We start from the raw sequence: 21,893 nt of genomic DNA, 5'->3' as shown, positions 1-21,893 counted from the left end.
GCAGACCTGGCTTCCAGAGCTTTTGGACCCGCTACTCAGCGGGGGTCTCGGGGGGGGTCTCCCTTCACCATCTGCTAGGCCTTCCTTTGCTTGGGTCCCTTGTCTCCTACATCTCACATCTTTCTTGGTTTATTCCCTTGTTCTGGAGGAGCTTGTCCTCCAGTAGCTCCTGTGAAAGGGCGTGTGGGAGATAAATTTTGTGACACTTTGAATGATAAATCTATCTTCTTTCTTAGCTATTTGGCTATTTTAGAATTCTAAGTCAGAAAATATTTTTGCTCAAAAGGCACCACCTTCACTGTCTTCTAGCTTCCAGTGTTGCCATTCTAATTCTTTCTTCTTTACATGAAATCTATTTTTTCCTCTCTAGAAGCTTATAGGAGCTTCTATCTTCAAGTTTTGAAACTTGTAATTTCTGTGCTTGGCTTGGATCTACTTTTAGCCACAGGTTTGGGCACTTGATGGATATTTTCAATCGTAAAAACTCATTGATTTGAGTTTTGACTTCACAATCTATTTTCTGGGAAATTTCTTCACTTGTTATTTTCAAACCCTCCTCTAGAATTTTTCGTTTCTATTATCATTTTTTATATTCATAAGCTCTATTGTTCTCTAATGTTCCCTTTATAGCATCCTATACTTGTTTTATGGACACAATATCTCTTTTTATCCCTCTGAAGACACCAGCAATAGCTCTTCCGTTTTCTTCTTGCTGTATAGTCTTGTTTCTCACAAATTGCTTTTTCTACTTGTTCTTATTTTCCATGTTATCTCCTAGCTCCTCTCCTCACTCATATTTGAAAGAAGACATGAGAAAGCTGATGGAAAGCGCTATGTGCAGACGTGGGGCTTCAAGCTCTGTCTTCACTGTAGAGTGATCTGGCTGGTTTCACTGGGCTTCCCTTGAAGTCAGGAGTTTGGGGGTATTTTCTTGGGCTGGTCAGATTCCTAGAGAAGACTCTTCTGAGTTCCTGTCAGGAGGACAAGCGTCCGGATGCCGGTGTTTTGTTCTGGGAGCCGAGCGGAGGGAAAGGCGGGGCTGCCCCAAATTCAGGACATTCACTCCCTCTGTGCTTTCCTCTGCAGGTCTGCGTCCACTCCAGCCCACCGGCCTTCTGTTTCATCCTCTCCAAACAGTAACCCACACCCTGCCCCCGTCTCGTGCAGGGGTGGGGAGCAGGTGGGGGAACTCAGGGACTCTAACTGCTTCTGCAACAGACTTTCAAGCACTTCTACTGTTTTTAGTTTCACTTCCACTTCCAGAGGTACCTGGAGCCGGCAATTATGAAGCCTACTGGGGATTCTGAGATATAAATCAGGTCCTCCTCCAGTTTTCTCAGGGTTGCTAAAATTACTAAATGTTTGTCTGAATTCTGGTCTCCAAACATTGGCAAGGGTTATCTCTTTTCCCATTTTCTTATTCCTTGCAGTTTTTGTCTTTCTAAAAAACCCTCTCTGCTGTCAATTAAGCAGCATTTCAGGGGGAAAAGAACAAAATGAGTATGTTTAACCAGGTGGGAGATTAAAATTTATATTAATTTATACTTAACCAGATTTAATTGTAATTAAACATCTATATACATGTGTTATATTGACCTATTTACCATGTACTGGAAATATATATTTCTGTTAAAACCTATTCTAGTAAATATATATAACTGTTAATTCCTGACTTAAGCTAAAAGTGGAAAAAACAAGGCTTCCTGGAATATATGTTTGTATGTTAAATGTTTTGTGAGTATGTGGGTTTTGTGTATTGAGGTAGGAGCTCAGAGAAGGGCAGCTTCTGCAGCTTTTAAAAACATGAGCACTTCCACAGTGTTTTAAAACACTTCAGAGTTCTGAAGACCAAGGAAGGTATTTATACTATTGCACTAGAGAACCGTACAACCACTAAAATAGTATTGTATGCTATTTCTGATAAAAGTTGGTCCAAGAGACATTACAAAAATTTAGCTTTAAAAATAATAATCTTTACATATTTGTTCTTTAAATATCTTTAAAAAAAAATAAGGTAGCCAGCAAGCAAAGAGGTTTCAATTATTGTTCTGCAGGCCCCCTGGTAAAAGATGAGGTATCAAAACACAGAAAGAAAATGTTTGACAAGACATGATAAAATATGCTTTAAAATAAAATTTAGCTGAAAGGGAGAAAGACACCTAAAGACATCTATAATGTCAATTACTCTAGAAAACTTTTCCTGAAGATGGCGGTGTGGGAAGACGCAGAGTTAGCACCTCCCTACTAAGGCACCTGCAGGCCGCTGGTGGGGGGGGCTCTGACACCCAAGGAGACGGGAGGAACCCCAAAGTGAACCAGTAGGACGTAGGGGGACTGAGGCGGGAGGAGAAGTGGAGGCCAGACAGGATCGGCGCCCCCGAGGCCGGGGAGATCAGGAGAGGCAGGCGGGAGGGACTCTCCAGGAAGAGCGGGAGGGGAGAGAAGCGGAGGGCAATCGCCTGGCCCACACGGGCCGGGGAGCCTGCTGAGCTCCCAAGCAGGTACCCCCCGCTCCAAAGCCCCCTCCAGGCCGCGTGGGTGCTGGGGGTACAGGAGGGAGGCCGGGGAGATCAGGAGAGGCAGGCGGGAGGGGCCCTCCGGGAGGAGCAGGAGAGGAGCGGAGGGCGATTGCCCCGCCCACTCAGGCACGGGGAGCCTGCTGGGCTCCCAGGTGAGGTCCCCTGCCAGCTGAGACCAGGGGCGGGGGGCACGCCTGGGCCCCTTCTGTTCCTTGAGCCTAAGCCTCACCCCTCACAGCCTTTCCCAGCCCTGTGGGTCCTAAGCATTGGCCCCGCCCACTGCCCAAACCTCACCCTTGCTTAGGCCCCGCCCTCCACAGCCAAGGCCTTCCCAACCCCCTCTTTTATTGTTTTTTCTTTTCCCTTCTGGTAGTTGATTTATCTATACTTTTATTTTTATATTCCTTCTAACATATCTGTTAGTTTCCTAGACTAATTTTATTTTTTTACTTTGTTATTGTTCTTTTTTTTTTTTGCAAGGATTCTTCAATATATACAAATCAATCAGGGTGATACACCATACTAACAAATTAAGTAATAAAAACCATATGATCATCTCAATAGATGCAGAAAAAGCTTTTGACAAAATTCAACACCCATTTATGATAAAAACTCTCCAGAAAAAGGGCACAGAGGGAACCTACCTCAACATAATAAAGGCCATAAATGACAAACCCACAGCAAGCATCATACTCAATGGTGAAAAACTGAAAGCATTTCCACTAAGATCAGGAACAAGACAAGGATGTCCACTCTCACCACTCTTATTCAACATAGTTTTGGAAGTCCTGGACACAGTAATCAGAGAAGAAAAAGAAATAAAAGGCATAAAAATTGGAAAAGAAGAAGTAAAACTGTTACTGTTTGCTGATGACATGATACTATACATAGAAAATCCTAAAGATGCCACCAGAAAACTACTAGAACTAATCAATGAATCTGGTAAGGTTGCAGGATACAAAATTAATGCACAGAAATCTCTGGCATCCCTACACACCAACAGCGAAAAACCAGAAAGAGAAATTAAAGAAACACTCCCATTTACCACTGCAACAAAAAGAATAAAACACCTAGGAATAAACCTGCCTAAGGAGGCGAAAGACTTGTACTCAGAAAACTATAAAACACTGATGAGAGAAATCAAAGATGACAAACAGATGGAGAAATATACCATGGTCTTGGATTGGAAGAATCAATACTGTGAAAATGACTATACTACCCAAAGCAATCTACAGATTCAATGCAATCTCTATCAAACTATCAATGGCAGTCTTCACAGAATTAGCACAAAAAAGTTTACAATTCGTATGGAAACATAAAAGACCCCAAATAGACAAAGCAATCTTGAGAAAGAAAAACGGAGTTGGAGGAATCAGGCTCCCTGACTTCAAACTATACCACAAAGCTACCATAATCAAGACAGTATGGTACTGGCACAAAAACAGAAATATGGATCAATGGTACAGGACAGAATGCCCAGAGATAAACCTACGCACATATGGGCACCTAATTTACGACAAAGGAGGCAAGAACATACAGTGGAGAAAAGACAGCCTCTTCAGTAACTGGTGCTGGGAAAACTGGATAGCTACATATAAAAGAATGAAATTAGAACACTACCTAACACCATACACAAAAATAAACTCCAAATGGATTAAAGACTTACATGTAAGACCAGACACTATAAAACTCTTAGAGGAAAACATAGGAAAAATGCTCTTTGACATAAACCACAGCAGGATCTTTTTTGACCCACCTCCTAGAGTAACGGAAATAAAAACAAAAATAAACAAATGGGACTTAATTAAACTTAAAAGCTTTTACACAGAAAGGGAAACCATAAACAAGACAAAAAGACAACCCTCAGAACGGGAGAAAATATTTGCAAATGCAACAACAAAGGATTAATCTCCAAAATATATAAACTGCTCATGAAGCTCAATATCAAAAAATGAACAATCCAGTTAAAAAATGGGTGGAAGACCTAAATAGACATTTCACCAAGGAAGACATACAGATAGCCAAGAGGCACATGAAAAGATGCTCAACATCACTAATTATTAGAGAAATGCAAATCAAACCTACAATGAGGTATCACTTCACGCTGGTCAGAATGGCCATTATCAAAAAATCTAGAAACTATAAATGCTGGAAAGGGTGTGGTGAAAAGGGAACCCTCCTGCACTGTTCATGGGAATGTAAATTGATAAAACCACTATGGAAAACAGTATGGAGGTTCCTTAAACTAAAAACAGAACTACCATATGACCCAGCAATCCCACTACTGGGCATATACCCTGAGAAAACAATAATTCAAAAAGAGACATGTACCACAATGTTCACTGCAGCACTATTTACGATTGCCAAGACATGGAACCAACCTAAATGTCCACTGACAGATGAATGGATAAAGAAGATGTGGCACATATATACAATGGAATATTACTCAGCCATAAAAAGAAACAAAACTGAGTTACTTGTAGTGAGATGGATGGACCTAGAGTCTGTCATACAGAGTGAAGTAAGTCAGAAAGAGAAAATTAATACCATATGCTAACGCATATATATGGAATCTAAAGGAAAAAAAAATGGTACTGATGAACCTAGTTGCAGGGCAGGAATAAAGAGGTAGACATAGAGAATGGACTTGAGAACACGGGTGGGAGGGCGAAGCTGGGGCGAAGTGAGAGTAGCATCGACATATACACACTACTGAATGTAAAACAGTTGGCTGGTGGGAAGCAGCAGCACAGCACAGGAATATCGGCTCAGTGCTTTGTGATGATGACCTAGAGGGATGGGATAGGGAGGATGGGAGGGAGGCTACCTAGAGGGAGGGGATATGGGGACATGTGTATGCATATGGCTGATTTGCTTGGTTGTGCAACAGAAACTAACACAGTACTGTGAAGCAATTATAGTCCAATAAAGATCTATTAAAAAAAATTACTCTAGAGGACAAGAAAATTCAACATAAGAAAAGACCTCATGACAGAAACAAAGCCCAGTTAAGCAGGTAAAAAATAATAGAGCAGAAAGATTATTTATGTCCTAGAATGGTTACAAGCCAATGTGCAGAATATAGGAAATCAAGCATATTTCTTATCTTAATGAAAGGAGGTGTAAGCAACTTCTAAGGTTACTCTGAGATTAGGGGGGTTAAGATCCATGAATGTCACAATAATAAAGAATAAACATTTTACTTAAAAGAAATAGGAATGTAATGAACCTATAAACCTGAGAGCAGAAGTACAGTGGAAAGTATCTGGATGAAAAACTAGCAATTTCACTGTGGGTTTGGCCAACAAGATTACTAAGCCTTGCTAAGGCTGCAGGTGAGGTTGTTATCCACTGTCACTGGACCTCTGCCACCTGTGAGACAGAGCACTATACCCCAGAGAGACAGATAACAATGAGATACAATTAAAAGAACAGGAGAAACAGCAGATAAGAGCACTGGCTCAGGAATCAGGACAATTCCACCATTTGAGAAAAATCTTAGTATCAATAGATTAAGAAAAAGTAGTTTTATTCCCATTGAATTTCCCATTTCAGGACAGCAATTTATACTACTTTTGCAAAGAGAGAGTAAAAGAAAGTAACTGGGAAAGGAAGACTTGGTTAAATGCTAGAGGAATCTCAAGTAGTAAAAATAATGCTTATGATAGCACTGAAAATTACAAGCTTGAAATGATTGGTGGGCAACTCATTTCTTTTCTTGTTACTGTATACTGGATATACAGTAACTGGATAATTTTATTCTATGTAGAAAAAGCCTGAACCACAGTTCTAATATTAGCATATGTACTGGGTTGAACAGCATCCACCCCAAATTCCTGTCTTCCTAGAACCTGGGCCTATGACCTGATTTGGAAACGGTGTCTTTACAGATGTAGTCAAGTTAAGAGGAGGTCATACTAGATTAGGGTCGACCCTAAATACAATGACTAGAGTCCTTAGAAGGTGAGACAGACACACACAAGGGAAGGCCACTTGAGGACAGAGGGAGAGACTGGAGTGACACAGCCTCAAGCCAAAGAACACCCGGGATGCCGGCAACTCCAGGATCTAGGAAGAGTCAAGGAAAGGTTCTTCCCTAAAGCCTTGGGATGGAGCATGGCCCTGCTGACACCCTGATCTCAGACTTCTATCCTCCGGAACTGCAGGAGAATAAATGTCTGTTGTTTTCAGCCACTCCGTTTGTGGGACTTTGTCATGGCAGCCCCAGGAAACCAAAACAGCATGCTAAGTAAAATTTTCTTCTTTATTAATTAAATAAATTATTTACTGAGCACCCACCCTATGAGAGGCACACTATACTAGGGGCTGGGGTTAGATTTTAAATATTTCTCTCAGATATCATTTTTCAATACTGGTTCTAAAACTATGACATTAAAGGCAAATATCTAATCAACCATCTAAAATAATTTGAAACTCTAAAATACTGAGACAAAACTTATATTCTGTGCAGCGTCCAAACAACTAATTTAAAAACTCTTTACATCATAAAAAACAAGTAACTGTTTAAATTAACCAATATTTATTACATCTTTTTAAAAATTTATTTATTTATTTATTTTTGGCTGCATTGGGTCTTTGTTGCTGCGCGCGGGCTTTCTCCAGTTGCGGTGAGCAGGGGCTACTCTTTGTTGCGGTGCGTGGGCTTCTCACTGCAGTGGCTTCTCTTGTTGCAGAGCACGGGCTCTAGGTGCACGGGCTTCAGTAGTTGCAGCATGCGGGCTCAGCAGTTGTGGCTCATGGGCTCTAGAGCACAGGCTCAGTAGTTGTGGTGCACGGGCTTAGTTGCTCCGTGGCACGTGGGATCTTCCCAGACCAGGGCTCGAACCTGTGTCCGCTGTATGGGCAGGCGGATTCTTAACCACTGTGCCACCAGGGAAGCCCTATTACCTTACATCTTGATGAAATTTTGCTTATTTATACATAAATATGAAAATATCAAAAGAGCATTCCAAAGCCCCTTTTATAATTGGTGTTGGGTTTAAATGACAAATAATTTGTCTTTATTTCAGTTATTCGGTCTTATTCTATTTATATACATTTTCTGAGGAACAGATTTCAAAGTTATTTTTATTATAATTTGTCTTTATTTCAGCTATTCTATCTTAATTTATTCTATTTATATACATTTTCTGAGATTTCAAAGTTATTTTTATTTTTTTTAAATTTACATTTCCGTTTTTATTAGTGACATTGAACACTTTTTCTAAGGCACAAAGTTATTTTTAGATATATGTTTCTTATTCCTTTCAAAGGTTAATATAAAATTTAGGTTTAGAAAGGGTATAGCTGAGATGACAAGGAGGTAAATTTAATGCCCTGACTAATATACAGAAAGCATTACTGATCACTGAGTGAAACGTTTAACTTTTTATAAATAAAAAATAAAACCTAGAAATACTGTAACAATCTTAGGGGAAAGAAGAAGAAAACAGTCAATCATACACAGGCAGCCGTTGGATAAACTGAATTCTGCTGTTATTTTCCCAAAAACTCTAAAAGTGCCATTGTAAATCTCTTTATTATTAATACTACATTGCAAATGAGTAGCTACAACCAGGTGTTAGTCAATTTTCCTTACAAATATGCCCCAACATTGAATGATCGTTTCAAAATAACAGGCTGGCTCTCGGTACTCACACTATATAGGTCTCTGGTTTCTTCCTTCATTTTCGGGATCTCCAGGAGGAGGGCCCAGACTTCCCCTCTGAGCTGGAGTGGGATTCCTTTGTAAATTCTCCTATGAAACTTATTAAAAGAAACATAAATTGAAAGTTACAAACTGACAAAGCTTAGACTAGTCCCTTAAATCAAACTAATGAATATTTGTTAGTCTTTTCTTTCCAAAGGATTCCTCATAATTGATACAATTTAACATGGCACATTTGGATCCTCTCATCTCTACTTTTCAGATCCAAACAGGGAGGCATATACACAGAAAGCATAGAATAAACAAGAAAATGTTAAGTATGCCCAGTACATTAGTTATTTTCATACACTGCAAAGGTGTTCCTTCAGTGGCACGAGAGCACAATCAGTGCTGTTCTTTAAGTTGTGAACATCTGACTTACACACTCCCCATTGATATAGCTAACTAGGTACACATTTTCTTCTTTTTCCCTCCTACATCTAAAAGGTTCCAAATAGCAAAAGGGTTCTCTTGTGTCAAAGTGCCTTCAAGGAGGGTAGAGTCTCTCTAGAACCTTCTATCTCATAACTCAATGTGACCTACAGTCTTCATTCAAGTCCACCTCCACCCCCCAAACACACACTCTCTCCCTCTTCCCTCTCCTCTTCCCAATTCTGGAGCGTTTCTTCAGGAAAACCTCTGTCCTCTTCTTAATGACATTGATCCTATCTGACCAGACAAAAATAGTGATAAATTTCCATCAAGAAGGAGCATCATCACCTTTGAGTGAAATTAGGTATAAATCATCAGCATCATTAACACTCTGGGCCCTTGAAAGTACACTGCCATCACTCTAAGAATCTTAAGACTCGCCACACCTCTCCATCTTCTTGTAATTATATCTTTTTTCTCAAGGCTAATTACGTATTCAAAATAACATATAAACCTATTATGCTCATTACAAAGTTGTGCATAAGGAAACTCTGAAACTTAAAAGTAGATGAAACTTAAAAGGAAATGATTAAACAAATTACGGCAGAAACTTCAGGAGCGAGGTAAGAATAAGTACATAGTTACCTTTATGATCAAAATAATGTACTGAAGTAGTACGGCCAAGAAAATAAGATGCAAGTTCTAATAACTGAGATGTTGACGAGCTATGAACTAATAAGCAGAGCTTCAACTTCTACAATTATACTAGATTTTTTAAAATGAAACCTTTAGTAACTAAATTATGATGTAGCTTTAAGAAACTGTGATTTTAAATCAGTGACACTATAGAATAACGTTTCCTGTGAAACACTGAATACTGTGAAGTTGATTCAATTAGATAATTACATACATAATCTCAGTTTTGTTCTCTTGGTATAAATATAGTAAGTCTCAAATTTGAAATTCCAGCAGACAGTGACTAGAAACACTGAGGTTTTAACTTACGCGGTAGATGTAACTGGAAGAATATGTACAGAAAGGCTTTGTATAAACTAGACTCTGCTTCTTCAACATTTCCCATGTACTAAACATTTACCACCATTAATTGCAAACAGTGTGGTTTAAAAAAAAGTGAATTTAAGATTTACTTTCCAAAGAAAGTTTATCATCTATATTCATTTCAAAATTATGATAAACTTTTTTTTTTTTTGCGGTATGCGGGCCTCTCACTGTTGTGGCCTCTCCCATTGTGGAGCACAGGCTCCGGACGCCCAGGCTCAGCGGCCATGGCTCACGGGCCCAGCCGCTCCGCGGCATGTGGGATCCTCCCGGACCGGGGCACGAACCCGTGTCCCCTGCATCGGCAGGCGGACTCTCAACCACTGCGCCACCAGGGAAGCCCCTAAACTTAACTTTTTAAAGGAATATCATCCACTAAAAGTAACTTCAAATTATGTCCTGAATTTCTAGAGTAAGGATGTTAAACTGAATGCAATTAATATGAATACCAGAATGTGGGAATTATTGCAAATGTGAAAAGTGAAATTTTGATAGTCAAGTAAAACATGACGGCAGGTAAACAGATAAACTTTGATGGACCTGAATGTCCATTAGATGGATGTTTTTCAATGAGTAAGATAGGAACCACATGCATTTCTTATACTGTATCACTTACAAAGGTTTTGGACATTATATACTGCTTTCACTCAATTCTGTATTCACCAACTGTACATAAATTACCGTTCATTGTTTATCCTAAAGTTAAATCTAGATTTAGAAAAACAAAACATTAAATTGCCATGATTCAATGAAGAAGAAATAATAGAAAGATTTCAGGTAGAAATAAAAAATTAATGGTCCTAGTGTTATTCCAGGGATAAAACAAAAAATGAGGCATGTCTAGAAAAGGCTCAAAAAGAAACTCTGATGCACTGTCATTATCATCATCAACAGTAACAGTTAAAACCAACTTTTACTGAGCATTTACTATGTACAGGAAACTGTTTAAAACTATTTACATATGTTGTCTCATTCAATGATATTAATAATTCTATGAGATATTATTACCCCAATTTTACAAATGCTGACAGTGAATCACAAAAAGATTCAGTAACTTGCCCAAAGACACACAGAAGATGTTACCAGTTAGTAAAAGATACTGATTTTATATTTTATAAAAAGCAAAGACCATCTTTCTAAAACCATGTGTTATGTAGTATATCTACTGTCCTGCTTAACCGGACTTACTAAAATATACATGGAATGGAAAATATTAATGAAATTGAAGAGCAGAAAGCATTAAAAATAAAATTATAAAATTGTAAAATAAAATAAAATTATAATCAAAACCCAAAAGGAATATAAAAAGGGATGTATCTGGATTCAAGCTGTGCAAGGTAATGAGATGAAACATGTATACAAAGTAAGATACAGTAGAAAAAGAATCAAATTATGAGATCTTAAAATAAGCATTTTAAATTATAGTTACTATTTTTCAAATACTTCTACTGTTACATGATAGACTGACACTGTGGTTACAGATCTTTCCTCACAAATTTTCAACTATTGTAGAAATTCTGGAAATTTTGTAAAACAAAGTAGGAATCGTATCAAAGCACAACAATTATAATAAAATCTGCTTATTCTCCAGAACAGTAGCACAGTTTTCACTTGTTGAGAATCTTTCAATTGACAAAGCAGTATCTCACACCTTCTAGGACAGCTCTGTAATGTCAGCAGGGCAGGTGCTACTCCAGTTTAAAAGGAAGGGAATCAAGGGACAAAGAAGTGGCCTGCCTAGGCCAAGAATTCCATCTTCCTGCTCCTGCTTCAGGATATTTCTGCCAAATCACACTGCCCCTTAGAGATCACAGCTTTATTAAAGTAGTAGAATTTATCAGTAGAGGGGGACAGCTGGTCATCCCAACTCGAAAGTGAACAACATTCGTTCATTCATTGTAAACAGAAACTGTAATGACTTTCTGCTTTGTGGCCAATGCTTACTAGGTACTATGGATACAAACTTGAAAAAGTTCTGTGGAGTTCACAGTGTAGTGGGGAAGATAATCATAGAATCATATAATTATAAACATAATCCTTTGTAATAAGGTCACATATGTTAATTCCTATCAGAGCTGAGTATCACACCCTGAGGGGCAAGTCGTGATAGAGACATCACCCCCACCAGAGGTGGGCCCGGGTGGTAATGGGAGAATGGCAGGCGCCACGCTGTCTAATCTGGGGGAGTGATTTCAGGGGGCAGCTGGCCCTTACGGAACAGACACGAGATTCTAAGGGGAACCAGAAACAGTTTAGGGATAAAGGTGTTGGGGGCAGGGGCAGTGAATCTGCTGTGGTGGTCACTTCTTTATTGGTCCAACACTGGGGCTCTCATCCCGAGACTATACCAGAGATACTATAATGGAGGAAGGGGGGTGAGTTCTGTGGGAGAGAGTAAGGAAAGATTTCCTTTAGAGAGGATGACAACAAACTCAACATAAAGGATATGCAGGGATTTTCCAGGAAGGAGAAATGAGGGTGGGGACGAGGGTAAAGATAGTGATAAATCAAACAGTAACAGCAATGTTAGTAACACCAGTTACACTAACATTTTATGATTATTTATTAGGAGCCGAGATACGTTTCTAGATCAAAGTATTCCTCGTAGTATTTTTACATTCCTAAAGAGGTAGGTACAGTGCTTATCATGTCCATTTTACAGATGAGAAAATCAGGTGTAGAAAGGTTTAGTAATAAGCTCAAAGTCACACAACTAATACACTGTGGAAGAAGAACTGAAATTCAAGTAGTCAGATTTCATAGATCATAGTCTGAATAATCATGATATATATAGAACTTTTATATGTTGGATTTTAATATTTTAATATTCCAATTTGAAAAGTACTACCTTTAAAATTCTGTTACAATTTTATTTTATGGGTATGATCTCTGTTCACTTGCCAATAAAATCAAGCGGTCTATTTCAGTCACACAGATACATTTAAAAATCCATCAACTAAAAAAAAGAAAAATTTTTTTCCATCAACTGACCTAATGTTTTCACCACGTCTTTCTAACCTTACTGGTTTCAAAAGAGGGATAAATGTTTAGTGTGCGTCAGCATGGCTGCGAGTGCGTAAGCTTTTCAGCCCAGCAAGTTTGGCTCAGTTTGGCGGGACTATCAAAACTGCAAGTGAACTCCAGGAGACAAAAGTTTACTCTCTGAGCTGCCTGTGCTCTTCATTGCCTTCATTTCCTTCAGTCGTCCCCGCTCCGTTGGTCCCTTTGTCTCCGTCTCCAAATAGGCCCACGTCTCCTGAGCCTGGATCTGAAAGCTTTAGAATCCACAAGGCCCTAATGCCTCTTACAACCACTTTCTATTTCCTTCCGGCCTTTTACTGACAAACACCGAAAGGGAGAGCTAGCAAACAGATGGTATCTGGACGTAGCATCTCTTGCTTGTCACTAATAATGGCCTTGAGAAATTTATTTCTAAACATCGTGCCTCCATTTTCACATCAGTACAATCAAATGTTGGCTAATATGAGTCTGTTAGTTACCTGACGAACAAAGGTCCATTCAGTTATTTAACCAGAAAAAAAAATGTGTATCTGTAGTAGGAACTCTGCTGTGACAGAGCTTAGACACAATTATATAATGGCTCGTTAAATCAGAATGGCCTCTACTTAGCAGAGATAACTTCATCTCTTCACTTAATAGACTGTATTTTAAAAATACACTATGACTGTACACGGGGGGCAGTCACTGTGAAAACACAGGCAACCGTAATGGCAACTATTTTTCATTAAATCTTATATTCTAAAAATCCAAATATTCTTATCAGAGCTATATATTTTTATTTCAAGATATTTTTAGATACTTCTTTGTACCACTACTGCATAAGTAAGGAGTCTGTTGAGAGAAAACTTATACCTTCCTTTGGAAGAGAAGAAAAATATATACTACTTTTTAACTTCAATGCAACTTAAAACTGGGTATGAACTGAGAGCAGCATTCTTTTGGAAGGTACATTCTACCTCATACCAGACTGGACCATATATATCATCAAATAATTCTAGCATTATAGTTGTGGGAAAATACTTTAAAATTATTCATGAAAGGAAGAGCTCTACTAAAATCCCTCTTGCTGGGAAGTACGTTAGCCAGAGTTGCTGTGACCGTAACAGCCTAGTAGAATGCTCATTTTTACAGAGGCTTATATACTTTCAGACATATGTATAAAGCCACACAATTCTACAAATATTTTATTGAACTGAAGCTGAGACGAAAGTGTAGGTGCAGCACATCAAAACTGATCCTGTAATTAGCGCTTGAGAGACCTTTCCACAAAGATGTCAGGTGAAGTAGTTGTCAGTTTTAGGCCAGTCTGAGAAGCAGAATGTTAAACAAGAGCACAGGGGTCATGACCAACATCCTACTCTGAACGGATTCTTCTTGAAGCACCTTAATGAAATCAGCAACCCAGAAATGAACTTACTCCTGATGAAATAAAATAGTAAGAGTCTAATGGAATTTAAATAGGGATATTTAGGATGCTCAAAAAGAAGAGTGACGTTATTCCTGTGAGATACCCATGACAAAAAGATTTTCATGGCTGAATAAGTGTCATGCAATTTAAGGTCCCTCTTGAAAATTTCAACCACGTTATAATATTAAAGATGATGAGGCACCCTGTAGTAAAGAAACCTGCCTACCTCGGTTCAGCTTTATCCCAACTTTATTTAACCAGAAAGCCCCTTTCTCATGTAATAATAAACAACACTTACTGACTGCATATTAAGTATCAGACACTATTCTTTGTGTTTCACATGAATTAACTTATTTAGTCCTCAAAACGACTCTGTGAAGGAGGTATTGTGATTACCCCCATTTTACAGACAAGTAAACTAAGGCAGAAAAAGGTTAAATACCTTCCTCCAGGTCATACTACTAGTAATGTGGCAGAGCTAGGGATTGAACCTAGGATAGTCTACTGCTTAACCATTAGGCAACAATGCTTTTGTGTAATATCCGTTAGACCCCAAGGAACTGCTGCTCCCTGGAATTCTTGTTGGTAAAGGCTGACACACAACAATTTATATCAATGTAAAAAGGAAAAAATATACAATGCATGGAAAAGAAGTGTGAGGAAACAGACAAAAATCCTAACAGCTCAGTGTTTTGCTGTAGGATTATGGAAGGTTTCTTTTTTCCCTTTAAATATTTTTTACTGCCCAACCTTCTTTCAAAAAACGGATAGCAGTAGTCAACCCTATTGAATGCTTACTATATGCAAGGTGCAATGCCAAGTACTTTATATGCATGAAATCATTAAATCTTCATCTCTTTGAAATGGGTATTGTTATCTCCACTTTATAGATGAGGAAACCGAGGCTTAGATGTCAGCAGTTCCCAAGGCATGGGCCATGAGGTCAAGACTATTTTTGTAATGATACTAAACCATTATTTGCCTCTTTCCCTATGTTGACTTTGGCACTGGGAGCACAAAAGCCATGGTGGTGAAGCCCCTGGTACCTCAGCACAAACTGAGGCAGAGGAAGCACTGTGCTGGCAGTCACTGCATTCTTTCCTCACAGTTTAAAAAAGAGGTCAGTTCGCTTAGGAATGCCCTTGACGAAGCAGTAGAAACTATTAATTTCATTCAATCTCAATCCTGAATACACACATCTTATTAAAATTCTTAGCGATGAGGTGGAACGCACACAGAGCAGAGTGTCGGCCTCAAGAAAGAGCATTTATGAATTGTATGAATCGCGATCTGAACCAACTGCTTTGGTCACGGACACCATCATTACTTGAAAGAACGACTGACCAGCCAATCGTGGTTGTTGACACTGGGTACTTAGCAGACATTTTTCTCAAAAATAAATGAAGTAAGCCACTTTAAGGAAAATACCTGACAGTATTTTTGCCCCTGATAACATCTGCCCTTTCAAGCAAAAGTTAGAATTTTGGAAAACTTACACCACTAGGAACTTCACAGCTTCCCAATATTTAAGGAAGAATAGTAGGAATTAGTAGGAATTCCTACTGATTAGATTAGTAGGAATATTAATAGATGTATGCATTTTTACAAATTGATTCAAAACAGCACAGAGTCAATGCGGGGTAAAAAGATCTGGGGCGGGGTGCGAGGGTGGTCTGCTAGAAGCTTTAGGACAAGGAGACGCTCCTGCCTCATGGAAAGCTTTCAGAGGCCAGGCCTCTCTCCTTCTGAGCAGGGAGACAGGGGGATACGAACAACGGCAATAATCCTGATCCCAAAGGGAAGCCAAGCTCAGCAGGAAGCCGACACTGAAGTAGGCAGAGAAGCAAGACGGAAAGAAACGAAATCACAGGCAACGTAACCAAGCGGCGGAATTCAATCATCCCCAAAAGCCAGCTGACCTCTGGACTGTCCGCCACATCCTCTCAATTCCTGCAACCCATCTGAACTGGCTATTCTGTGACAGCACAGAGACTCCTAATTTGAGGCATTCCACTCAATTAAATTACACTTAAAAATTTTTTAAGAATATGAATGTAATACTCTTATAATTAAAGAGGAACTTTTACTGGGAAAATCCACATTGAATTTGTATAGTTTCATAAGGAAGTAACATTTTTAATTACCTTTTCAGTGTTCTTGTATTTTTCCCATCCTTTTAACATTTTCAACCATTTAGTAGTTCTTTCAATTTCCAGGTGCTTTTGCTAAAAATAAAATTGAAATTCATTGTTACTGTTTGTTTCAGGCTTCTTTTACTTACAAATTACAAAAAAATGTCAAGGAAAATGCTGCTGAAAAAGGACTACTAAAAAAGTCATGCTATATTGGACAGCAAATATCCTAACTTTTTTTTAAAGTTGTATAATTGATGACATTTGTGTCAACAGTGTCCCCTCGCCGACGTTAAGACACGAAGGAGATGCTCCATTGGGACAGGTAAAGAGAAAGGGATCACTTAAATTTTCTAACATTTTAATCACTGAAAACGCTGGCTACTGTACAAATTTAAGCCAAAAGGAAATTTTAAAACAGTCTGAAATATTTTTATGAAGCATCAAAAACACAACTTCAAAATTCCATTCTCTTCTTTCACATTTTACCGATTTCTGGCATCTTAATGTTTTCGGTGACAAAGGTGGTTTTGTAAAGGAGAATTGGGTATTACTGGGGGGAGATCATCATATAACTAGCACTATGTTAGTGAAAAACTGTACAAAAATAAGTAATAGTTGCTGCCCCAAGGCAAGTTCACGGTCTGCTAAGGGCACTCAACATGGAATACGCAGTGTTGTGACCTAGAGGCAGAGACGGTGACTCAAGTGCTGTGGAGGGAGCAGTAGAACCCACCCAGGGGCGTCAGAGGAGGCGAGTATAAATGAAGGACTGGAAGAGGGTTAGGGTTTTTATCAAGTGCAACATGGGAAAGAACATTCCGAGAAGCATGGACAGATGTATTTCTTCGACAATGCGGCAGTGTAGGGGGTAAAAAAGGAACCATCCGGAGCTGAGGCTGAACACACAGGCGGGGGTCTTGGCTGTCACACTAAATTAAGATTTGGGGCAAAGCTGGGAACGGGGAAGATGGTAGAGAAAAGGCTTCTTCCACACTTCTTTGGTTTCAAGGAGAAGGGGTATTTTTCCTAAGTACTCGGGTGGGCTCTCCAATCTCTTATTCATTCCTATGGTGGTAGAGTGACTTACTTGATTCGTACATTTAGAAAAAGAACTGGGTGTGCACAGCCCTCTGTCCCTTTACCTTGGGAGCCCAACTACCCTCAGAAAATCCATTTGTACTCTGTCCTTTCAGGCAGGAAAAAACACCCTCTTCAGCCAAGAAGTCTGGGTGACCCCTGTGCCCATGACCAGGTGAGCAAGTCTCTCCTCCGGGGGCTCAGCCTAGGAGGCCGCTCAGCCTAGGAGGCCCCTCGCTGCCGCACACCTAACCTCCTCCCCGCTGACTACTCCATCTACGAAGGCCGAGATGTTTGCTGCTTCCCCACTGCCTGGCACAGAGCCCAGCAGGGTCCACTCCTAATGATGACCTTTTCATGAGAACAAAACTCAACAGAATTCTTTCTTATGAGTGAGCTGAGATTCTGCTATTTTGTTAATTCTCCTCGATCCCAGCGTTGTCTTTTCAGAAGGCCTAAGTGTATTAAGTGCATCTAAAAAGTAAATGAAATGGAAGACTACCCAGGAAAGAAAATGGTTCTGAGGATACATTTTATGCTCAAAAAAGTACGCTCATGGGCTTCCCTGGTGGCGCAGTGGTTAAGAGTCCGCCTGCCGATGCAGGGGACACGGGTTCGTGCCCCAGTCCGGGAAGATCCCACATGCCGCGGAGCAGCTGGGCCCGTGAGCCATGGCCGCTGAGCCTGCGCGTCCGGAGCCTGTGCTCCGCAACGGGAGAGGCCACAGCGGTGAGAGGCCCGCGTACCGCAAAAAAAAACCAAACGGGGGTGATTATACCTACCACATAAGGGTGTAATGAGCATACTTTTTTTTTTAATTTTTATTTTTTTGCGGTACTTGGGCCTCTCACCGCTGTGGCCTCTCCCGTTGCGGAGCACAGGCTCCGGACGCGCAGGCTCAGCGGCCATGGCTCACAGGCCCAGCTGCTCCGCGGCATGTGGGATCTTCCCGGACTGGGGCACGAACCCGTGTCCCCTGCATCGGCAGGCGGACTCTTACCCACTGCGCCACCAGGGAAGCCCAATCACCCCCATTTTACAAATAAGGAAACAGAGGCACAAAGGGTCTAATCAACTTCTCCAAGTTCCCGCATCTGGTGAGTTCAAGGCCAGGCAGCGTGGCCCCAGGACCTGCGCTCCAGGCCGCCATATCCTACGCTCTTGCCTCCATCATGTCCCTGCTCTCGTTGGGGATCACAGTTCCTGGATGGAAGCAATAGCTCCTCATCGACGGTCTTCAATCCAGCCTCAAACAGGCAGATGGCATAGGCCCACCATCAATACTTTTAGATTCAAAAGAAGCATAAAATCCCAAAGAAAGTCCTGAATTTAGGAAAAGATTCTCACCAATCAGAATACTTTTATGAAATTTTATTTTTAGGCATATCCTTAAAACTCTTTAATTACTTCTTTACTCTTAAAAATTTTGATGGTTTTTTCATAACCAAAGATGATCACTTGTGAGCAAAAGATACTGTTATGATTCTCATTTTTCAAAAGATTAAGCATATTCTTCATTATATTATTAGAAATAAATTCTTACAGATGGTTCCAGAAATACGTTTAATTTTAAAACTCAGTGGGGCTCTGAAATCTAATTAATGTTTCTGCTAAATGTTACTTTACAGAAAGCCAAGCTGTGAAAAATTAAGATTGATCTAAGATGCCACTTGGTACTTTCTTGTTCTTCTGCCCTTCCCCCCCCCCCCGCCCCCCGACTTCTTCAAAGCATAATCCCTTTCTCCACCAACAGGAAAACACCAAATAATTCAAGCCCATCCAAGAGTACAATAACATACACTTTGCCAGGAAAAACCCTGCTGAGATCTAGCAGGTCTTTTGCTATCTTTCATTGTTATGACTATTAAATTGTCAATAAATCACTTTAAGAAATAGCTATTCTTTTCTTTAAAGGCACATTTTTGTATTCTAATGCTCATCATATATACAGAGAGATTATTTTAAATGCTACACATTCTCACATGCAAGGATAAAACAGACGCACACAATTTTCAGAACCATTAAGTATACATTTCTTTCCCCTACAGCAAAAAAAAAAAAAAAGGAAAAAAAATACACTTTGGTAAAGCTCCCAGGCTGTAGGATTTTAAAATTATACATCAGTAGTTCAATCAGGTTTAAGTGTTAACTCCATAACTCTGCCCGATCAACTACACCAGACTTGCATGCACTCATGAATCTATAATAAATGGATACAGTATACTTTATCAGCAAACATGCTATAGCTTAACAACTCCAGAATTTATTCTGAGGTAAGGAGTAACTGAAAACACATGTGACAAATGTAAACTTAAATGCTCTAGAAAAACAGGCTAAGGAACATCATCTTGCCATGGACTCAGTAACACCAAAACAGACTAGAATATAACAGCAAGTTGGAATCTCACACAGAAGTTCAGCAGATACTTCAAACTCCGCACACCCAAAACGATTTCCCTAAACATGATGCTAATTACCCCTCCCTTTCCTACTACGAATTAAGAGCATCACCACCCACTAAGTCAATCAACCTAGAAGCTTAGGTTGTCTTCAGTCTTCCTTGTGTCTTCTTTCCACACCCAACCTACACTCTGCTGGTCCCATCCACTTCTGCTTCCATCACATCCTCTGCCCTTTTTCTGTCACTCCTCATCCCTAGATGAGGGCAGTAACTCCTCACAGGTAGCCCTGGGTGGCTTCAAGCCAGCCTCCACGCTGCTATGACCTTTTAAAAGTGAGTCCTAGCTTAAAATCTTTCAATAGCTACAAATAAAGTTCAAATCTCTACACGGTGGGCCCTTCACAATATGGCCCAAACTCACCTTCTAGTTTCACTTCCTGCTACTTTTTTTTTTTTTTTCCTGCTACTTTTATGATCTGGCCACCTTGAACTATTTGTCATTCCCAACACACAATGTATTTTCATGCCTCTCTGACCAGCGTCTGCTTTTCATCTGCCTGTGATGCTCTTCCTCACCATCATCTGGCAAAACCCTATGCATCCTCTCAAGACCCAGTCAAATGTCAAAGGTTCAAAACCTTTTCCAAATTCCTCCATCCTCCAGGCAAAATAAACTGTTTCTTCAGCATTTCATGGCATGGACTAAGGACTCAGTTGGCCTGAGTTCTGCCCCTTCTTATCTGTTTCATTTGGGACAAGTTACGTAATCTTTCTGTATCTTAGTTTCCCTATCTATAAAATGAGAATTATTATGATTATTGTTATAGCACCTAACACCACTTGTGTTCTAGTTGGTCTAAATGCCCAAATATTTATTATTATTATTATTATTAAAGGATGAACTCCTTGAGTACAGGAACCATATCATATACTCTTGTTTTAATTTCATCACCTAAAACTGTGACTGGTGTATAAGAAAAGTTAAATAAACATTTTTAAACATAATTTACATCAAGAGAGACAAGCAAACAATACTATGAAGCAATTATGTAATAGCATTTTGTGGTCTTGGAAGCAGAGGGGTGGGAAGGAGAATGAATATGACTAGACCAACCAAAATCCTAAGTACTTTTGATAGCAGTTCGATCACTATAATACAGAAGTAAACATAAGTACAATAGTATCTCTAATGTAGTATAATAAAGATATGGATCATTCCATCATGTTGGCAACGCTTTTCAAAGTGCTGCTAAAATGTGAAACTACTGATGTTAGGAATCTATACAAAGCTGATATTAATAACTCTGTTGCCTTTATACACTGACATCTTACTTCTCCCAATTTTTATTGAAATATTTCAAGCCTACAGAAAAGTGGAAGACCAATGCACCCTATACTTATATATGCTTCACCAAAATCCATCAATTATTAACATTTTGCCAGATTTAATCTATTTATATTAGGGGTTTTTTTTGTAGGGGGGTGGGGGGCGCTAATCTATTAGAAAATCTCAGACGTCGTGAACACTCCAAATATTTCAAGTATGTAACACCTAAAAACAAGACATATTATCCTACATAATCACAGTACAACTATTACACCCTTTCAAGAAATTTAAAATTGGTCCGTTATTTGGTAATAAACGGTCCATATACCAAACTCCCCACTTGCCCCAAAATCGTTCTTTAAAGCTGTTTTCCTTTAGGTGGGTTGGAGAGGGGAATTCAGAATACAACCCTGGAACATACACTGCCTTCACTGGCACATCTCTTAAGTTCCCTTTGCTCTAGAACAGTCCCCTGGCCTTTGTTTGTCTTTCATGATGTTGACTTTTGAAGAGCCTAGTCCACACTATCTGGCTTTGCTAACTGTTTCCCCTAGATTTTGGTGGGACTATTACACAGGTGATTTTGTGTCCTTCTTATGGCATCACATCCAGTGACAGATCATGCTGATTTGTACCATTATCAATGATACAACTTTTGATCCCTTGGTTAAGTGGTATTTGCCCAATTTCTCCACTAACTAATAGAGAAATTCCTTTGTGTAACTGATAAGTAATGTGGGTGGTGCACTTTGAGATAGTATGGACATCCTGTTCCTTAACAGCTCTACTCAGTGGTCTTCTCATCCACTATAATCTCTGTCTGAGTCAATTCTGATTCTGATGGTGGTAAAATGGTATGGTGGATTT

General features: G+C 39.6%; 1 protein-coding gene across 12 annotated transcripts in view; it reads right to left on the bottom strand.

Moving 5' to 3' along the window:
- Positions 1 to 21,893, bottom strand: part of USP6NL (USP6 N-terminal like) — a 208,228-nt gene that overhangs the window by 45,504 nt on the left and 140,831 nt on the right. For 11 of the 12 annotated variants that reach the window (XM_022580293.3, XM_089906509.1, XM_089906504.1 and 8 more), the window contains 2 exons: positions 16,231 to 16,311; positions 8,178 to 8,285 (listed from right to left, as the gene is read on the bottom strand). In XM_022580293.3, the coding sequence (XP_022436001.1) occupies positions 8,178 to 8,285; positions 16,231 to 16,311 (189 nt within the window). The remainder of the gene's footprint in view (positions 1 to 8,177; positions 8,286 to 16,230; positions 16,312 to 21,893) is intronic. The other variant, XM_089906510.1, reaches the window with a different exon arrangement.

Source organism: Delphinapterus leucas, chromosome 2 (genome assembly GCF_059928025.1).
Source record: "Delphinapterus leucas isolate spDelLeu-1000000601 "Yukka" chromosome 2, BTC_Dleu_Yukka2, whole genome shotgun sequence".
NCBI classification, from domain to species: domain Eukaryota; kingdom Metazoa; phylum Chordata; class Mammalia; order Artiodactyla; family Monodontidae; genus Delphinapterus; species Delphinapterus leucas.
The sequence above is the reverse complement of the archived record's forward strand: the minus strand, read 5'-3'. Positions and strand labels throughout refer to the sequence as shown.